General features: G+C 32.6%; 3 protein-coding genes across 3 annotated transcripts; 1 reads left to right on the top strand and 2 right to left on the bottom strand.

Annotated features, from left to right (window-relative positions):
- Window positions 1–839: 839 nt before the first annotated feature.
- On the top strand, window positions 840–1974 carry LOC148176808 (uncharacterized). The gene has a single exon (XM_088033090.1). The coding sequence runs from the start codon at window positions 932–934 to the stop codon at window positions 1904–1906; it is 975 nt and encodes a 324-aa protein (XP_087889216.1). The 5' UTR covers window positions 840–931; the 3' UTR covers window positions 1907–1974.
- Window positions 1975–12785: 10811 nt separating this feature from the next.
- Window positions 12786–14817, bottom strand: LOC148176809 (uncharacterized). Its single transcript, XM_088033069.1, has 4 exons — window positions 14351–14817; window positions 14193–14298; window positions 13840–14105; window positions 12786–13782 (listed from the first exon to the last, which is right to left on the bottom strand). The coding sequence occupies exons 1-4, from the start codon at window positions 14583–14585 to the stop codon at window positions 12956–12958; spliced, it is 1434 nt and encodes a 477-aa protein (XP_087889195.1). The 5' UTR covers window positions 14586–14817; the 3' UTR covers window positions 12786–12955.
- Window positions 14818–19017: 4200 nt separating this feature from the next.
- LOC148176810 (uncharacterized) lies at window positions 19018–20558 on the bottom strand. The gene is made up of 2 exons (XM_088033080.1): window positions 20448–20558; window positions 19018–20396 (listed from the first exon to the last, which is right to left on the bottom strand). The coding sequence occupies exon 2, from the start codon at window positions 20384–20386 to the stop codon at window positions 19148–19150; it is 1239 nt and encodes a 412-aa protein (XP_087889206.1). The 5' UTR covers window positions 20387–20396; window positions 20448–20558; the 3' UTR covers window positions 19018–19147.
- Window positions 20559–20836: the final 278 nt, after the last annotated feature.

Genomic DNA, 20836 nt, shown 5'->3' on the forward strand with positions numbered 1-20836 from the left:
AGAAAACGCATTTATTTGCCGAGGAGGGCGCCACTGCTCGGGCGCTTTTGACATTGTTGACAAATTGAATTTAGGGGTTAGTAAATTTTTTGACTTTTGAAAGCTACAAAAAACACACACGTAGCACAAAGTAACGTTCGTAAACAGAGCACAATACGAAAACTTGAAAAAGCGACAAACAACGTGTAGTAATTTGAAAATTCAAGTTTCAAATTTGAAATGTCAAAAAACAATATTGGTAATAAACCCTATATGGTAAAATATTCCCAACAGTGCCCGAGCAGTGGCGCTTTCCAAAGCATATGCGGAGAAACAGTGGAACTACACGAATGCACAGGTCGTAGATATACAGCAGGTCGTGAAATTTATAAACCAGTAAAAAAATGCTTATAACGTTTGTGTCTTCACTAAAGCGCTGGTTTGGGTCTAAACTTTTGTGCAAAGCTTGTGTGACATTTTATAGAGGTCGCTACCTTATGTTAGGCGAATTTCCGAACATTTACTGTAGAGTGGGCTATCTATATATTCTTTCATCCAAGATCTATACTCTAACTAATCTAAGGTTGAGATCTCTGCTTTCTAGTGTGATTACTTCTTGCCTATTAGAAATTATTTGGCAAAGAATATGGAGTGATTTTTAGGAAAATTTCATATTTTCTTAAACTTTATCTTAAAGAGTACACAATTGTTAAACTAAATAAAACATTTCTGTATTTTTAGACAATCAGATTACAACATAAACACGTTTAGCAGTTTCGGCAACGGTTTTTTAGCTGTGTGCAACAGACTTGGTGCTCTGGTGGTGGGGACTCGGGGAGCGAGTATTCAACGCTAGCTTCACACAAGTGACAAAACACAATGTGCCACTTCTGTCACATGTACACAGATTGAGGTTAGGTGCAATCAAGAATTTTCCCTGGACACAACAATCATGTTCAAGAAACATTTACGGAAACACCACCTGGCAGAGGAAGAGGACCTGGAAGAAACAGTTTATACATGTGAAAAGTGCATTTTCAAGACTCATTTTATGTTGGACTGGTATAAACACACAAACATTTGTGAATCAAACCCTGAAAATAACGCCAGGAAATCGTCAAGTGGAGAGAAGACGTGGGAATCTAATGAATGTGATAATGAAGGAAAACGTAAAGTTAAGTCAAAAACGTACAAAAGAAAAAATGTTTGGTTCCAATGTGACCAATGCGTTTTTAAAACGAAAAGTAACCGCAATCTAAAATATCACATGATCGCCAAACATTTAAATGATTTTGAAGTTAAGTGGTTCCATTGTGACCAATGCGAATTTAAAACAAAATTAAATAAATATTTGAGTTGTCATAAAAAGCGGAGACATTTAATTCAATGGCAAAAATGTGAAAAGTGCAACTATAAATCTAAAGCAAAACGTGATTTGGCAGTCCATATCAAACATAGTCATTTGAGTTCGGATAAAATTGTACCGTTTCAATGTGACCAATGCGATTATAAAACGAAACATAAAACTAATTTAAAATCACATTCACGAATTCATTTAAGTATGGCATGGTTAAACTGTGATCAATGCTTTTTTAAATCGAAATCCAAATCGATGATGAAACAACATAAAATAAAAAATCATAAAATTAATTACAAACCAAACTCCAATAAAAGGGACCGCAGGACTAAAGAACACCTAAAGAGGTGGAAATGTGAAGAATGCGATTTTAAAGTAAAATTTAAATATGAATTGAAAATTCACAAAATCCGAAAACATTTGAACGACGAGGAATTTGATTGGTTTAAATGTGATCAATGCGACTTTAAAACAAAATTAAAACAAGATTTAGATTGTCATCAAAAAGAGAAACATTTAACCGACGACGAAATTCAGTGGTTTCAATGTGAAAAATGCGTTTTTAAATAAAAAAAAAACGCAGTTTAAAATATCACATGGCCAAACATTTAAATGATTTAGAAGATAAGTGGTTCCAATGTTATCAATGCGATTATAAATCGATTTATAAAGGTAATTTAAAATCGCATTTACGAATTCATTTGAGTGACGATCAAATTGTATGGTTCAAGTGTGATCAATGCTTTTTTAAGTCAAAATTCAAATCGGTGATCAATAGACATAAAATAAAATATCATGAATAATCATAAATATAATTACAAACTAAACTCCAATAAAAGTAAGTGCAACATTCTGGAAATGTGAAGAATGCGATTTTAAAGTAAAATTTAAATATGAATTGAAAATTTACAAAATCCGAAAATATTTTAACGACGAGGAACATGTTCCAAATTGAGTTTAAAAAAGCATAAAAATAAGGAGGCATGATGAAGTTTTAATTTTAAAATTCAAATGTGATCAATGTGTTAACATTGTGTCAATGTGTCACATGTCAAACATTCCACAGGTAGAATTGAAGTAATTATAAAATTGATCTGATTTTGTAGGAATTGCGGAGTTCAATCGTAATTGTAATTAATTATAGGAATGTTAACTACTTCTGCTGAGAGAAAAATGTAATAGATAAATACATATTACATTAGGTATCGAAATAAAATCGCCTTTTTTTTTGGAAGATTTCCACGGATTCGTGGGATTCCGTTTTTAGCATTTTAGTCAATTTCTTCAGATTCTTTGTCTTCATTTTTTGGGATTTTTGTTTGCTTTTTTCAGCTTTCTCAAATTCGTTTTCGTACGTCTTGGATTCTTAAAATTTTTCAAATTCTTCTGGAATTGTATCTTCTAGCTGGATGCGTTGAAATCTCTCTTCGGATTTCCTGATTTACTTTTTTTTATCCTTTTTCTAGGTTCTTCTGCTTCGATTCTTCTGGGTTTTTGGCATTTTGCAAATTCGTTGGATCATTACGGCCTCTTTTTTGTAAAAATTCTTCTTTTTTTTGTCAGAGTTCTTTTCGGTGTTGAGATTTATTTCATTCTTTCGATTCTTCCGCTTTTCCCTTTCTCAAATTCTTCCTTGAGATTCTTTTTCTTTTCTAATTCTGTTAATTTTGTTTTTCGACCAATCAATTTTGTGGACATCGTTCTCTACAGGGTGTCCCAGAACTCGCGCCCCAGAGAGAAAGGGCTTATGAAGGCAACAATTCTGAACCAAAATTTTGAAACCATAATTTTTTGACTCAAAAAATAACCGAGATAAGACAAAAAAATTGTAGCCAATCCCGAAGCCGAACAGAATTTGAAAATTGGTAACTATGGACGCATACTATCATCCATTGGTCAGTTAAGCATTAGACTCTCGTTGCCTAGGAAATTGGGATGGCCATTTACTCCACTTCTCGAATAAGCTATCGGGATTGGTTGTTAACTTTTTATCAGTTCTCGAATACATACTATTAAACTTAGTCAATTTTTGTTTTGAAATTTACCATTTGTATTGCTGTTGGCACCCTGCCTTGCTCTCTGGGGCGCGAGTTCTGGGACACCCTGTATAAGTAAGTTATAAATTGTATCAAATTACAAAATTATAGAGTAAAAGAGACTATTTTCAAAACAATTTGGTATTAGAACAACCCAAAAATTCTTTCATAATTCTGTCAATTTTAACCTTCGACCAGTCAAATTTATGAAGGTTGGCTTATTAAGTAATTTATTAATTGCACAAAACTTCAAAATTATAAAGCAAAAGAAACAAATTTTAGAAATTTCAGTCTTTGGAGCGAACTTGAAATTTCGAAATTTTTACATTTTCCGCTCAATTCTATTATTTTGGACATAGAGCAATCAAATTTCTGGATGTTTTTATTATTATTATCAACACATTATCCAAAGGAGTAATAGCAACTTCAATTACAAGATAAGGACACTTAATTGGAAAAATGCTTTAATATCCGTTATTGAAGCACAGAAAATATCTAAGGATTTTTTAATCGAGATACAGGGTGATTTTTTTAAAACGGCAGGCGTTCTAGAATTTTTATTTGTGAACCGATTTCAAAAATTTTAAAAACAAATTAAATGGTTTTTAATTTCCTATAAACTGATGATTTTAAAATTTTTCTAAAAGTCTTAGTATCTTTTGGGCGATACTCAACTTTCTTATTTTAAATTGACACCCATATTTTTTTTTCATAGTTTAGAAGATATTAATTTTCTTGAAAAAAAAAACAATAAAAGTTAATAAAATCTAGGTGCATGGTGTCAAATAAAAAAATGCCGTTATTGTAATGTCAAAAAGCAGCAATACCGTACTGTGAAATTTGTGTTTATAGACTATTTTTATTGGTGTCATTAACAAATTAATATCTTAGGTCTTTTAACGTAAGAAAAACATACGGTTAAAGCGTAAAAATGCTGTAAACTTATTTTTTTGGCACCAAACCATCTCTATAGTGAATCCAGAGAATTGTGAACCTTAGTGGGCAATTTTGGGTTTTCAGACTATGTTAATGTAAAAATTGTTTTAGGTGTTACTGTTTCAGTGAACTATGTCGCATTTTGAGATAGATATCACCGATATCCTAGAGTATGTTGGTGGTGTAAGGCCAATTAAGGAGGGTGAAGCAGTCTTCAAGGCAGGCTTTATCATTCTTTGTTGTGGGGTAGAGCCATTTGCAGTGAAAAGTTTGTGCCTTCAGACTGCAGGGTTGGCCGCACTTCCCCATGAAGTAACCATCAAATTTGATGAAGATTCAAAATGGAATTGTAACTGCAGCTGCAAAGCTGGAAAATCTGGGTGTTGCAAACATGTGGTTGCAACATTAATTCACATTAACAGGTTTACAGCAATTCCATATGTCACGGGTGTGACAAAATGACAACATTTTTTTAATTTATTTACGACTAAGAGCTTTTTCAAGCAGAAGTACACTGTTATCAGGTAATAATAAAATAAAATAAAATTTGTTAAGTTACGATTGCAGATAATAGAGCAGCAAATTAATTTGAGGTGTCACGGGTGTGACGCGTACAAATTAAATTTATTGTTTTTAATAACATTTTTCTATATTTCTGCGAATCACAAAAGTCAGATTCCTTCTCCTTTAGTACACAAATATATGAACTATAGCTACACATTTTAAGCCTCTTTGCTATTAGAATAACCAATTCAATTGTGCACTGTATTTTTTAGAAAACTGTAACGGGTGTGACATACATTTGTAACGGGCGTGACAAAGCAAAACTTATTAAATAAACTTTGCTAAAAAATGAAAATAATGTAGCAGAAAAACTAATTTTATTAATGGTTGTAACATTTTGTACAAAGTAAGTTATATTTTACACAGGCGAAGGCGCCCACAGCCCCCATATCCGCTAGACATACATACATCCACCCTAAACTAACTTCTTTATTTCGACAAAATATGAGATATTCTTGGATATTTGGTATTGATTGCTTGAATATTTTTACTTAGTTGATTCAGATATTTTGACTTTGAATTCACCAGTATACAAAATATTTATATTATTTTATATTTTATATTATATTATTAATTGATTTTTTGCTTTCAAGAAGAAATCCTTAGCACAATTGTTGATTACCTTTCTGTGAACGATACGTTTATTTGTGCCTCCTATACCATCCAGAGTTTCTTTAACATGTGAGCATTTTAATAGGAGTTGTTAAAACCAACTGTGTGTACATGTTTAAGCCTTAAATCATCAAATTTGGAAAGTCCGATCTAACAATATCTGTGACATTTATTTTCAATATTTCTCTAATATATTTTTTAACTTTAATTAGTGCAAAAACTGCATTATCAATTTGTTACTTTGTATACAAATTATCAATTTTTAACTCCACAGATTTCAACCAGTTTTGCTAACTTTTGTTAAAATATTGTCACGGGTGTGACAAATTTTATTAACAAAGTTTTAATTAAAAAACAAATTATGAAATTACTTTTTTATGTATTCAGTGTCTGATGTGTTAAGTAAATAGTTCAAACTGATTGGTCCACTAATGTTTAATCGCTTAAACAGATTAATAATTTTTACTATTTGCCAAAATGCAATATGTGCATTTTTGTCGTTCAGCAGGTTCTTCAACTTATACATTTGTTGCCATTGGTTCAAGTAGTCTGTTGACCACGCCTTCCAAAAATCTTTCTTCATCTTTTGAACGATTTTCCAACGCCCTTCTAACAGCAGCTCATCGTCAACGGCGTTTGGACTTGCTGGCGACAGTAACTCTCTTCCAATTAAAAAATGCCCTGGCGTCAGCACCGATGAGTCGTTCATCTCTTCAGTGAGTCTACATAAGGGTCGCGAATTTAAGCAAGCTTCAACTTGATGCAACAAGCCGGAAAGAATCTGCTGACGTACAGGAAGCGATCACCGACAAGGATGTGGACCTGACCTGACCTGACCTGACCTGACCTGACGTACAGGAAGCGATCACCGACAAGGATGTGTCCAGTTACAGTCGTCGAGTCGCCAATATGTTTAATCGTTTAAACAGATTAATAATTTTTACTATTTGCCAAAATGCAATATGTGCATTTTTGTCGTTCAGCAGGTTCTTCAACCCGGTCAGTGACCAGCAGCAATCGTACATGTAGGCAATATTACGAAATTGTCTACTACTCATAATTAAGTTCAATGCATTGTGAAGTTTTTAATCATCACAATTGTTTATAAAATAAATTCAGTATAGAACCAACAGTCGTTCGATCTACTCCCCAACCCCCTTTAACAACTAATTTTAAATTCTTGGAATTTATGTATTTTGAGTGAAAAAAAAGAAATGAAGTTAAGCGAAAAATTTAATTAAAACAGATGAACGAAAGTGTAGTTAAAAGAAGGTGGTTATTTAAAGTATCAACCATTGATGGTTTTGGTTAATTTAAGCTTTATACATATATTCGATTTTTCACAAAATTATGTTTCTGCAGGTTGTTTTAGTTTTTAATGTGTCAGGTTCAGTTCGTGTGGAACTGCTGGTAGGTAATGTTTGATTATTTCCAGGCAACAGCAAGTCAGCCATAACGATTTTCTTGGAAAGATCAATGGAAGAAAATGCTGTTCCAAGGTGGTATAATTTTCTATGGGGTTTCTGGGATTATCACTAGTTGCAATTTTAAACAATTTTATTTCACAATTTTATGGTGTAGTTGTTTTTTCTGCTTGCTGTTTTTGTTGTGGAGAAAATTTCGATGGATTAACTGATGATTTGAGTAGCATCAGGGCAAAGATGGAAGAAAATTTATTCATGGTCAACCTGTATACAGAAATTGACCCAGACAGAAAGTATTATGACAAATTACAGGAGTGTTGTTTGGACGAAATCAAAAAGGTGAAATCCAAGATCGATTTTGTTTCGACAGCACGCTTATGCCAGGGGTCTTCTGCCTGGTATGAAGCAAGAAAATTAAGAATAACGGGTACATACAGGGTGTCCGGAAAGTGGCGCACCACCTTGAAAGGTGGTCCTCCAGAGTACCAAAAAAAATGTTAAAAAAAATCCAGACTCTGTTTTCACAGGAAGACCAAAAAAAATTAGGAAAATGGCAACATTGCTGAACTTTTTCTCCAATAATTTAAATTTCTAGTATTCAAAGCCATAGTAACGTTGCTGTTGTATTGTTGGCGTTAGTCAGGTTGGCTCATGAACGAGTAATGTAACTATGGTTTCAAGTGAACGATGCCACACTGTCCTTTAGGTAACAAATTCATTTAAACGTAAAATTATTGCACAGAAATCGCTAATTTTCGCATCAAACTTTGCCTCTTCAATCCATCATACCTCGAAAAATTGAAGACATGTTTTTTTTACATTTTTCCGGTGATCTATGGCATTGTCCAATGATACAGTTTCACGGTGGTGCGCGACTTTCCGGACACCCTGTATCAGCAAATATACATTCTCAACAAACTCACTCTTATTGGAACATTTTGGTTTTAGGGTCAACTTGTTATTCAATTTTCACCTATTCAAAAGAAGATTGGGAGAAAAAAGCGACAAGGTTATTCTTTCCAAAAGGCTTTGTAAATAAATATGTACAGCACGGGATTAAAAACGAATCAATGGCCTTAGAGGCCTTTAAGAAAGCAAATTCAGCCTTAAGAATAGGTCAATTTGGATTTATTGTGAATTTTGCGTTAACGTGATGAACATGTACGGTAAAACGCTCTGCGAATTTTGCGGTAAATCTGCGGTAAAGAAGCGGGTGAAATGTGGAAATTGTGAAGTTTTTTATCACACTAGTTGTGCTGGTAAAATTAAAAAACCCTGCTGTGACAACATGGTCATTAGCACCGAAAAACTGCAAGAAGCAATAGGAGGCTACGAATCAGAGGGATTCTCTGATAATGAAACCAGTACCTTAATAGAGAAATCAATCTGTTTCGAAAATGACGTCTTAAAAGATTTAAACAGGAGTTTGAAACACAGAATATCAGAATTAGAAGGTGAAGTGCAAGATATGCAGGAAAAATCCGCGAGTCAAATATCTTATATCACCAAAACTCAAGAAGACACGATAACAATTATGTTACATGAATTAAAACAAACTATGAATGACAATTTCAAGATGATTATGTCTGAAATAAAAGAACTAAGATTAAAAATTCATAAATGCGATTCGTTCAGTGAACCAACGGTGAAAAAGTTTGACAAAAAAACTGAGATATTGGGAATTCCTCATCAAAAACCTGATAATGGTGTTGACAACAAAAGAATGTCAGCCGGAAAGAGAACACATTTATGGAATCAAGGTCCAACAACCGAATTGTCTCCAAAGCTTGTGTCACATGGAACAAAGGCTTTAACATCAGAAGCGGTCCCAATAATTCAGAAAAATTGTAAAATTCTTGCTAACAACTTAGGTAACATGGAACATCTAAACGGAAAGAAAATATTCGCAAATGTTGAAACACACCAGACGACTGTTGCCGTAAAATCAAAAAAGAATATTGAGAGTACTGAGGATGAAGATCAATGGAGAACTGTCTTGCGAAAAAACAAAACCAAGACATCACCTAAACAGAAAGGAATTATTGGGAAACAAACAGAACTTACAACAATCAAAGTGGTACCCAAAAAAGGCTTTATTTATATTTCCAGGCTTGCTCCTGAAACTAAACCAGAAGAAATTTGTGGGATGCTGACAGAGAAATTCCCCGAAGTGAAGTGTGCCAAAGTTGACACGAAGTACTCGGAATACTACGCCAGTTTTAAAGTAACTGTAAACCTACATAATTTCAACGAAGCGATGAACCCCAATATTTGGCCAGCTGGGTGTTATGTAAATCGTTATTTTCACCGGAGAGTGTTCAACAAGGATACGAAGTAACAACGTCATCTTCTCCACCATGTGACGAATTGGAAGTAAAGAAGTCCAGTGATTTTTTAGACGTTAACGTAAGTGTAGATGTTTTTTCAATTCTGCACCAAAATATACAATGCCTCTATAATAAAATAAACAGTTTAGACATTATTTTGGCAGAATTACATCCTCATGTGATTTTAATAACCGAACACTGGCAATCGCAAGATCAATTAGATTGTATTGTGTTAAATAACTATAATCTATCTGCTAGTTTTTGTCGAGCTAAGAATAGGCACGGTGGTGCTGCGATCTTCGTGAATTCAAATCTAGATGTTCGAAATTTAACTTCTATTCAAACTAAATCCAGTGCAAACACCATCGAATGTTGTGCTGTAGAAGTTATGCAATATGGCTTAGTAATAATAGTTTTATATAGACCTCCTTCAGGTGAATTTGTTAAATTTTTAGACATTTTAAATAGTGTTTTATGCACAGTTAGTAAAAGCAAGAAAATTATTTTAGCAGGAGATTTTAATGTGGACTTTCTTGAAAATTCGAGGCAGAAATTAGATCTTATATGCTTACTAAAAACCTTTAACATTATACCCACAATTTATGAATACACTCGAACTACTCCCTGTAGTGGAACTTGTATTGACAACATTTTAGTTAATGACTCTATAAAAAATTATAATTCTTATGTAAGAAACCTATTTCTCTCAGACCATAAAGCACAGCAAATTGATGTGTGTCTCAAAATAAATAAGATGAATGAAAATGCCTCCCCTGCCTTTAAATTGGTTAGAAATTTCAGTGAGAAAAATGTCAAAGTCTTTCATGAATTTCTCGAAAAGGAAGAGTGGACAACAGTTTTTAACGATACTAATGCTGAAACGTCATTTAATAAGTTTATGGGTTTATTGACCAAATATTTTGAAACATCCTTTCCTTATAAACGTGCTGGGAAACGTAATTTATGTTCAAAGCAGGCCTGGATTAGTCCAGAAATTCTTAAATTAAAATCAAAAGTCAGCCTTTTTGCTGATCTGAGTAGACAATACATAATTTTTAAAGACTTTTTTAGAAAAATCAATCAAGAATATCAGAAACTTATCACTAAGAGTAGACAAATTTATATTGAACGTCGGGTCAACAACAGTAACAACAAAAACAAAGCTATGTGGGATACCATCAAGAATTGCACGAACCGTAAACCAAAGAATACCATAATTAAAATTCAGAAAAATAATGTGACTCTCAGTGATCAGCAATGTGCCGAAGTTTTCAATGAGTACTTTTCACAAATTGCAAGTAACACGCTTCTAAGTATTAACAAAAACGATAAATTGAACTATACTGCTGGAAATATTGAACGTGTAGAGAACTCAATTTATTTAATGCCAGTGTCTCCATCAGACGTAATGGAAATTATTTCTAAACTTAAAAATAGTAATGCATCTGGGGAAGATGGCATTTCCAACAATCTTTTAAAAAAAATTGCATCTGCAATTGCTGAACCACTATGCCACACTATAAATCTATCTTTGGAACAGGGACATTTTCCATCTATTTTAAAGAGAGCGATAGTTAAACCTCTTTTTAAAAAAGGCGACCACACATCAGTAGAAAATTATAGACCGATTAGTCTTCTACCTAGCATCTCCAAAGTGTTTGAAATTATTGTAAACAATAACGTCATATCTTTTTTAGTAAAAAATAAAATTTTGGATAGTTCTCAGCATGGTTTCATAAAAGGTAGGGGCTTGGACACTGCTCTTGCTGATTACTTAAATAATATAATCGCGTACATCGATAAAAAAGTCAATACATTGGGGCTTTTCATAGACTTTACAAAAGCTTTCGATTGTGTAGACCATTCAATTCTATTAAGTAAGCTTGATCGATATGGAATCAGAGGAAAATCTCATGAATGGTTTAAATCATATCTTAGTGATAGGACTCAAAAAGTACTACTCAACGGGTCATTATCGGAGTCAAAAACTATAACTATTGGAGTACCACAAGGATCGATTCTTGGCCCAACATTATTTATTATATTTGTGAATGATTTGGCACTCTACTTAAAACCAAAATGTAACTTTGTCCAAATGTCATACGCTGATGATACTAATTTTATCGTAACAGGAGATGATGCGGCGGAAAAAGCAGCGAAAATCTACCACAGTTTACTGGACTGGGTCACTATGAATCGGCTGTGTATCAATAAAGACAAAACATCAATAATTCCCTTTTTTAATAAAATATTAAATCAAAATGACAAGCACATTCATCTTAATGACAAACCTGTTAAATTATCTCAGGCGGTAAAGTTGCTCGGACTCACAATCGATAATCAAATGAAATGGTCAAGTCATCTTCACAATCTTTGTAAAAAGCTATCAACAATTTGCTATGGGCTCCGCAATGTAGTACAGCAATGTAACTTAGGGACAGTAAAAGCATTTTATTTTGGGTGTTTTCAGAGTATTTTGCAATACGGAATTGTACACTGGGGCCACTCTTCTGAAGCCGAGAGAGTTTTTATTGTCCAGAAATGGGCTATACGAATTCTAGCTGGTTTAAACGGTAGACAATCATGTAGACAAGCATTTAAAGATCTACAAATTATGACATTACCAAATTTATACATATATCATGTTTTATGCTATGCTTTCAAAAATATCGAGCTATTAAAAATTGGTAGAAATACATATTGTTATAATACGCGCCACAAAGAGTTATTACTACCAAAGCAACATAGCACTGCCTATTTTCAAAAAGGTCTGCATTATAATGCTTGTAGATTTTTCAATAACCTTCCTCAAACAATAAGAGACTCGTCCAACTTACGTCGATTCAAAATAAATGTCAAAGCATTTTTATTAGACAAGAATTCTTACTCCATAGAAGAATTTCTAAAAGTAAAATCTATACACTAACTCCTGTATTGTGATGTGTCATTTTATTCTAATTTTATCTTTACATTTATTCAATTTTATCTTTATATTTTATTTGATTTTATCTTTCTATTTTGTTCCATTTTAACTTTACATTGTATTCGTGTATATGTAATATATTGTTAAGTGTTTGTAAAATTGGTTTGTTGACGTGCCAGGTTTATTTACATTGTGTATGTATTTAATGGCAAATAAATTCTATTCTATTCTATTCTATTCTATTCTATTCTGTTGTTTCGCATTTATCCTTCTGGCTAGGGGTATCTCCGGATGGGATTATTTTTGAAAATAATCAGCCCAAATTTTTATAGGTATGTTTACTTAGAGCTTATTTAAAAAAACAAATAACCATTTGTTATAGGAAAAGAACGTCCTGCTCTAGAGACTTTGAAGTTTTGCGACTATTTGGAACGAAAAGATGGGCAGATTTTATTGAAAAAAAAAGCATGCATATTATGGGCAAGTTCAACTTAGCATGGCAATATTAAACGTCCCAGAATCCCATTTCCTTCTCTTTTCACCCCATTCCAGTGATTTCTTGGACATAAACGTAAAGTTTGATGATCTATTTGCATCAGACTTGATCACCAAAATCACAAAAAAATATTTTCAAGAGTTGCTACGTTTTTATTATATACACAAGTAATAAGTTAATATAAATAAACTCGGTTTTACAATGGTTGTTTGCTTACAATACTGTAACAAGCGTTGTATGTAAGATTTAAGACATTGTACATTTTTGTCTTATCGTGCTCTTATTGGACCACTAGTTAAATTTAGAATTTTTCACGAGCTATAATAGGGGGAGATAAATTAACACTCGCTGCAATTACTGACATGATATCATCAATGTAAGGTATAATATACCATGGTATTTGCTCTTGAAATATTTTAAAAATTTTAATTCGTTGAATTGTCCTTTCAACATGCACCCGAGCTCGAGCTATTTGAGCTGTAATCAAAGCATCACTTCGTGAAAGTTGTTTTTTTTTTCTTAAAAAAGGAGATTGATAAACTTTTACAAGACAATCTTCACATTCCTTTTTAATTAGTACACCCTTATCTACCATTACAGCGTCAAGTGGGTCAAGTTTCCTAATGATGTTTTCCTCATTAAAAATATTTTTATCTGTGGCTCTTCCACCGTATGCCTTACTAACATATGAAATTAACCCTGAAGGGGTAAATCCAACTAAAAACTTAGCAGTGTGACTACCTTTGTAATGAGAATATGACATAACACGTGTTTTAAGATTGTTAAATTTTTGAATTTTGATTTCAGTACAATCTAGCACAACCCTTGTATCCTTAAAACGATGAAAACATTTAGGTAAGTTACGCAAAATTTCTTCCTTTGTTGGCCAGTATATAGCAGTTCTAATACTAGTGGCCAAAAGAGTCACAGTTGAATAAAAAATCTCACTACATTTAAAACTACTAATTCCAAAAAGTATCGCTAGACATACAAAAGAAATATTTAGTTTTAATTTACATAGAACCAAAATGATGTATGTTTCTAAATCTAAAGTCTCATTGGCGTAGGAAGATGCTAGGACATTTTCGCAACACTTTACATAACTTTTAAGTGTGTCTCTATTAATACCTAAAAGTAAAAAAAAATAAGTAAAAATTCAAGCCAATGTAAGGAATACGGCCTTACCTGTAAAGTTGTTCAGCTTTTCATCGTTATTCAGAAGTAATGGTAACTTAAAGGTGCTTGGGAAATCTGTTTGTGTGCCTTGATCAATCGTAAAAGTGTGTTGTTTTAACAAATGAAGGGCTTGTGGATGTGGAATATGCAAGGATTTTTCTTTTGTAGTCACAATAGTTTCAGTGGAAGCGTTTGTTGTCTGTGGATCTTCATTAACCTGGATATTGGGTTGATCTCCTGCGTCTTGGTGATATATTGCATCTTGTCGATGTCGCCTAAAAAGTCAATGTATTATCTATAAAATCTTTTTAAAATTTAATACTTAAAACATGATTTTTTTGTTCCTGTAAAATTATACCTACCGTAAACATGCCTTTTTTTTTCTGCCTGTTTGCACAGACGAAATTGGTAAATTTTGGGACGGTACTACACCTTTTTTGAGACGTCTTCTTTGAGATTTAATTCCAGCTATAAACAATTACGTAACTACGATTTACAATACCAAGTTAAAATTACTTACCATACATAATATCGCCAAGAAAAAAATCACTTGGTGCAAAGTGTTTGCTACAGACAAGCATATGCTTAGTAATCGCTTTACCAATTTTTAATTTGATCTGCCACTCCTTACAAAGTTTGTGGTCACTAAAAGGAAACCCATGCAGCGAAATATCCTTCGTGCAGTAGGAGGAGCACTGAGGAACTGAACAAAATCTCCTAGAATTGGTTTTTACTGTTTTATGAACACGCTGCATGGCGAAACCAGAACACTTTAGTGAGAGGGTTTTCCAATTTATAAAGCAACAAGGTATTATTGAGTGAGGTAAAGTGTAACGGCACCAACAAATCAACCACTTGCCAGCATTCAAATTAAAAGTGATACTTTAAAACAACAGCGAACACTCGAACAGATCCGTGAACTGCGGTGAACAGTAACCCTATTGTTCACCGTTAAAACCGCCATTTTGCATTTTAGTTGCGCCATCTGTTGACGCCCGAATACCCCCCAGATTGGGAAAATTGGCGAAGGGTGCGACATCTATCGTCGTTCGTCTGAAACGCCGAAACGGTGAACAACAAAAACGGCCTGTCTTTGAAAAGTTTTTTTGAACCGTTTTCGTTGTTGAATTTTGCAAATTAACAATTTGAAATACTTTTACTTTGTGTCTAGGCCCTTTTCCGCGTATGACAAAAGTAATTTGTCGTTTTGCTTAGTATTTCAATGGTCAAATGTGTCATTGTTCAAGAGTAAAATGGCAAGAAATGTTAACATAACTAAACGAATCAGGCTCACTGACGCTGTTAAATGTTGGAAGAAGTCTTGTAGTAACAATTTGTTTCATGAGATATTCAAAATTGGCAGAAAACGCAGGCACTAAAAATATAAAATTGAAAAAAGCCAAATACAGCTACGTTGATGTTAGTTTATGGATTTTACTTGCAAAAAAATTGTTGGAAAACATTCAATGGCCCCAGGTGCATCATTTCCGTGACTATTATATAAATATGTAACTGTCTTTTAAAACCAGAGCCGAATTACAGAATAAAATCGTCAAGAACTATTAATCTGAACCGGCATAAGTACACAATAGCCTTCTTTTAAATGTCCGAAGAATGCTTGTTTCTTTAAGACAATTATCTGCAAGGGCATTTTAAATAAACAAAAATGCAAATTTTTGTTGCTTATTAGAAACTGTTGTTCACCGTTAAAACCGCCATTTTGTAGTTTGGTTGCGCCATCTATTGACACCCGAATAGCCCCCAATACAGTTTAACAAACGCTCTAGTGCGGTTATGGCTTTGACTTTTTCAATCGTTTACAGCCACCTTACCGTAAACCCCCATAAACATAATAACGCTGAAATGGTTGGGTCAAAAATAATAAATATTTTTTCCCAGCTGGTCAGTCTTACAAACCAACACCTTACAGGTTTACATTTCGAGGTGATTTTGTTACTCAACTGACCCAAACTTACTCAAATTGATGATAGACGCAATTATATTAATTGGGGATACTAAAGAAAAAAATCCGTGTATTGGAACATTTGGAAATTTGGGGTGTTTATAAGTCTTGACTGTCTTATTAATAGTACCAATTCAGAAAAATTTAAACCAAAAAGGAGAATATTTAGAAATTTTTATTTGGACAACAGTGAAAATGTCAATTTTTTCAACACCGTAATTTCGTTATTTATAATGCGACAGGAACGAAATTTATGCATGTTGTTTCTTTTGTTTGTTTTAGCAATATCACTAATTTGCAAAAATTTAGATCAAAAAGTCGAATTTTTACAAATTTTCGTTTTAAGACCAAAAAAATGCCACAATTTTTTTTTTAATCCTGTAATTTCTTTATTTTTGATGCGATTTTAACGAAATTTGTGGAGATTATCACTCTCGACTGCCTTAATTAGGAGCGTCAATTTAGAAAAATTTAGACCAAAGAAGAGAATTTTTAGAAATTTTGATTTCGAGAAGTGAAGAAAAATGTTTGTTTTTTAACCAAAAAAAATGTGACCAAAAATTTTAAACGACCTGTTAGTTCTTCATTTTTAATGCCACTATAACCAAATTTGTGAAGTTTATAAGTCTTAACTGTCTTATTAAGAGTTTTAGAAAAATTTAGACCAAAAAAGGAGAATATTTAGAAAATTTTATTTGGGCAACAGTGAAAATGTCAATTTTTTGAACACTGTAATTTCGTTATTTTTAGTGCGACAGGAACGAAATTTATGCATGTTGTTTCTTTTGTTTGTTTTAGTAATATGACTAATTTGCAAAAATTTAGATCAAAAAGTCGTTTTAAGACCATAAAAATGCCACCAATTTTTTTTAAGATCCTGCAACTACTTTATTTGTTGTGATTTTAACGAAATTTGTGGAGATTATCACTCTTGACTGTCTTATTTACATTACCGATTTACAAAAATTTAGAGCGAAAAGACGAATTTGTAGAAATTTTTATTTCGTGTAGCTTAAAAAAATTACAAAAAAAATTTGAGCGCGGTTTAATTTCCACATTTTTGGTGTCACACGAACGAAATTTGTGGGAGTTATTTTTAAGGTTAAATAGTACATAAAAGTTGTTGGATTTGGGTTAATTTTAATATATCTTTGTTAGCCAATATTTCTAATAACGTATTATCTTCATTTTTGTAAAAACATTGTTAATTTTTTTTGAAAGTTTCACTTACTAAGTGGGACTTAGGTCCAGATAATCTAATTTTTCTTAGAAGCATAAGGAACCAAGTGTAAAAATATGCCCAAAAAAATTTTTTTTCATCAAAAATTACGACTATTACGCACAATTTGAAATAAATAGTCATCAATAACCCGCAATTCACTTTTAAATTGCATATTTGAAAAGAGATTGAGAATATTTATTACGGTTCATTCAAGCCAGATGAGACCCAACCACTTCAGCGTTATTATATTTATGGGGGTTTGCGGTTAGGTGGCTGTAAACGATTTAAATAGTCAAAGCCATAACCGCACTAGAGCGTTTGATAAACTCTAGCTAAAAGAACTTGCCTACTGCCAACTGCCAAACGTAATTTTTTTGTAAACTGTTTTTCTATTTTATTGAATATGTAAATTGTGTACTCTTCAAAATAAAGGAAAACAAAACATGATATTTTTCTAAAAATCACTCCATATTCTTTGTCATCTAACTTCTAAAAGACAAGAAATAAATATCTGTTCAGCATAACGTTAGAAAGCACAAATCTTGACCTTTATAATGACGTATTACAATACAAAATCAAAGGACCAATTTAGGAGTTCTCTGCAAAAAAGTGTCAAAACATTTTAAAAGCCGTTCATCTTTCATCAGTTTTTCTCAAATATCTTGACAAATACTAACTCTCCTGACCACTTTTATAGTTCATGGAGAAAATCATTTAATCACTTTTTCAATAATATATCATAAAGTTTCATAGGATAAAATTAAAAACCTCTCCATGGCACCAAAGATACAGATTTTAATGTCTAATTTTGAAATTTTGGGTTAGTCCTAGAAATAAAATTTCGAAAATTTGTCTTTTTCGCTCTATAATTTTGTAATTTGGCAAAGTAAGTAAGACGCGTAAAAAAAGAAACCTCCACAAATTTGTTTGTTCTAGAGACAAATTTGCCAGAATAAAAAGAAAGAATCCAAAACTTTTAAAATTTCCGGTTCGGTCTAAAAACTGGCCTTTTTGAGTCTACAGTTTTGTAATTTAGTATTGTTAATAAGTTACTCAAAAAGAAATATCCACAAATTTGATTGATCCATAGGCAAAATGAACAGAATTAGAAAAAAAATCAAAATTTTTCATATTTTGGTTCGCTCTAAAAATAAAAATTTCTAAAATTTGACCCTTCTGCTCTACAATATTGTAACTTGTCACAAATAAATCAGTTACTTAACAGAAAAGGCGTGCACAAATTTGATTGCTATATAGCCAAAATTAACAAAATTAGAATGAAAATAGCAAAGTTTTCGAAATTTCTAGTTCGCTCCAAAGACAGAAAATTCTAAAATTTGTCCCTTTTATAATTTTATAGTTAATAAGTTACTTACAGTCTACAAATTTGATTCATCTAGGAGCAAAATTAATAACAGAATTAGAAAAAGAAAAGAGTCTCACGAAAGAATTTTATAAATCAGAAGGTAAAAGCGGAAAAATGGAATCTCAACAATAAAAAAAAATCCAGCAAAGAAGAATTTGGACAATAAAAGAGGTCGCAATGATCCAATGAATTTGCAAAATGCCAAGAACCCAGAAGGAGAATCGGAGCAGAACCTAAATAGAGAATCCAAAAAAGAAGTAAATCAGGAAAGCTGAAGAAAGATTTCAAGGCTCCAAATAGAAGATACAATTTCAGAAGAATTCAAGACATGTGAAGAGGAATTTTAGAAAGCTGAAAAAAGGAAACAAAAATTCCAAAGAATGAAGACAAAGAATCTCAAAAAAAAGGCGTTTTTATTGACACGTTTTTTTGTCAGTGGTGCTGCACCCTCCTAAATACGTCAAGGGTTTAGGTCATTTCCTCGTGCAAAGGTCAATGGTTAGAAATGAGACCATCATCGATACATTGCGATGTACCCAATTTAATGCAGACACTTAGTTTTTTCGCTGACAAGAAAATGACTCAAACCCTTAAAATATTATAAACAATTGTTAATAAATAAAATTAAAACATCGGTGCAACATTATAATTTTATATTTTTATGTATTATAATTTTCCGTTTCTTTAGCACTAGTTAAAATTCCTATAATTAATTACAATTACAATTTCATTCCGCAATGACCACATAATGAGATTAATTTTATACCTACTTTAATCGGTTTAAAACTTTTCGAATTTTTAATGTCAAATTGGTTTTAAAATCAATGTCACATTCCAACGATGAAACTTGCTTGACATGCCTAGTTTTTTTATGATATTTCAATAGCGATTGTGTTGTCGTTTTAAAAATACATTGATCACATTTGAACCTTAAAATTAAAAATTCATCATGCCTCCTTTTCTTATGCTTTTTTATGTTCGATTTGAATTTCGATTTAAAAAGACATTGATCACAGTAGAACCATGTAATCTCTTCGTCGCTTAAATGCATTCTCTTTCTATGGTTCTTTAAATTCGAGCTCCTTTTTGATTTAAAATCGCATTGGTCACATTGAAACAGTTCAATCTCATCTAAACTCAAATGATTATGTTTGATATGGCCTGCCAAATTACTTTTTACTTTAGCTTTATAGTCGCACTTTTCACATTTTAGCCATTGAATTTCGTCGTCGGTTAAATGTTTCCGTTTTTTATGAACATCTAAACTTCCTTTTAATTTTGTTTTATAGTCGCATTGATCACATTTAAACCGATCAATTTCCTTGTCGTTAATTTTTTTATCCTTTTCCCAATTGATCCTTTTATTACGGAGCTTCAGCAGTTTTGTTCTGTAATCACATTTAGCACATTGGAACTCATATTCGCAATTATTAAGATGTATGGCGATTACGTGACACTTTAAACTGTATTTTCTTTTTGTTTTAAACGGACATTTGTCACATTTGAACCAACCAATTTCGTCTCTCAAATGTTTTTCTATTTTGTGGAGTTTAAACGCAACTTTACACTTTTCTTCATAATCACAATCATTGCATTTCCACGTCTTCTCTCCACTTGAAGATTTCCTGGCGTTATTTTCAGGGTTTGATTCACAAATGTTTGTGTGTTTATACCAGTCCAACATAAAATGAGTCTTGAAAGTGCACTTTTCACATGTATAAACTGTTTCTTCCAGGTCCTCTTCCTCTGCCAGGTGGTGTTTCCGTAAATGTTTCTTGAACATGATTGTTGTGTCCGTCGTGAAATTGCAATCAGAACAAGAAAAAAGCTCGACAGAGCACCAGCAATTAAACCATTGCAGTCCTCCTTCTCTATGCCGATTGAAATGGTTAACCATGGAAATTATAGATGTTGTCCAAAATTTGCAAAACGGGCACCGATAAGGCCGCTTTTTCTCCGATTTGATGCAGGAAATTTTCTGGCTGTACTCCAGAAATGATGTCATTCTGATGACGCTGAAATCACTTCTTCAGTAGCTAGCGCACATTTTCTTCCATTATACTTACCAAAAAGGCTACACGAATTAACAAAAACAATTCGCTGGGAAAATTCTTGACTGCACATAACCTCAATCCGTGTACATGTGACAGAAGTGACACACTCGTGTGAAGCTAGCTTTGAATACTCGCTCCCCGGAAGCACCAAGTCTGTTGCACACAGCTAAAAAACAGTAGCCAAAACTGCCAAACGTGTTTTGTAATGTGTTCGTCTTAAAATACAGGAAGGTTTTATTTAGTTTATTAATTGTGTACTCTTCAAGATAAAGTTTAACAAAACATGACATTTTCATAAAAATCACTCCATATTCTTTGTCAAATAACTTCTAAAAGGCAAGAAATAATCACACTAGAAAGCAGAGATCTCAACCTTTAAAGTGACGTATTACAATAAGAAA

The sequence above is a fragment of the Gnatocerus cornutus genome, chromosome 3 (genome assembly GCF_029298725.1).
Source record: "Gnatocerus cornutus isolate USDA-ARS CGAHR chromosome 3, icGnaCorn1.1, whole genome shotgun sequence".
Lineage (NCBI taxonomy): Eukaryota > Metazoa > Arthropoda > Insecta > Coleoptera > Tenebrionidae > Gnatocerus > Gnatocerus cornutus.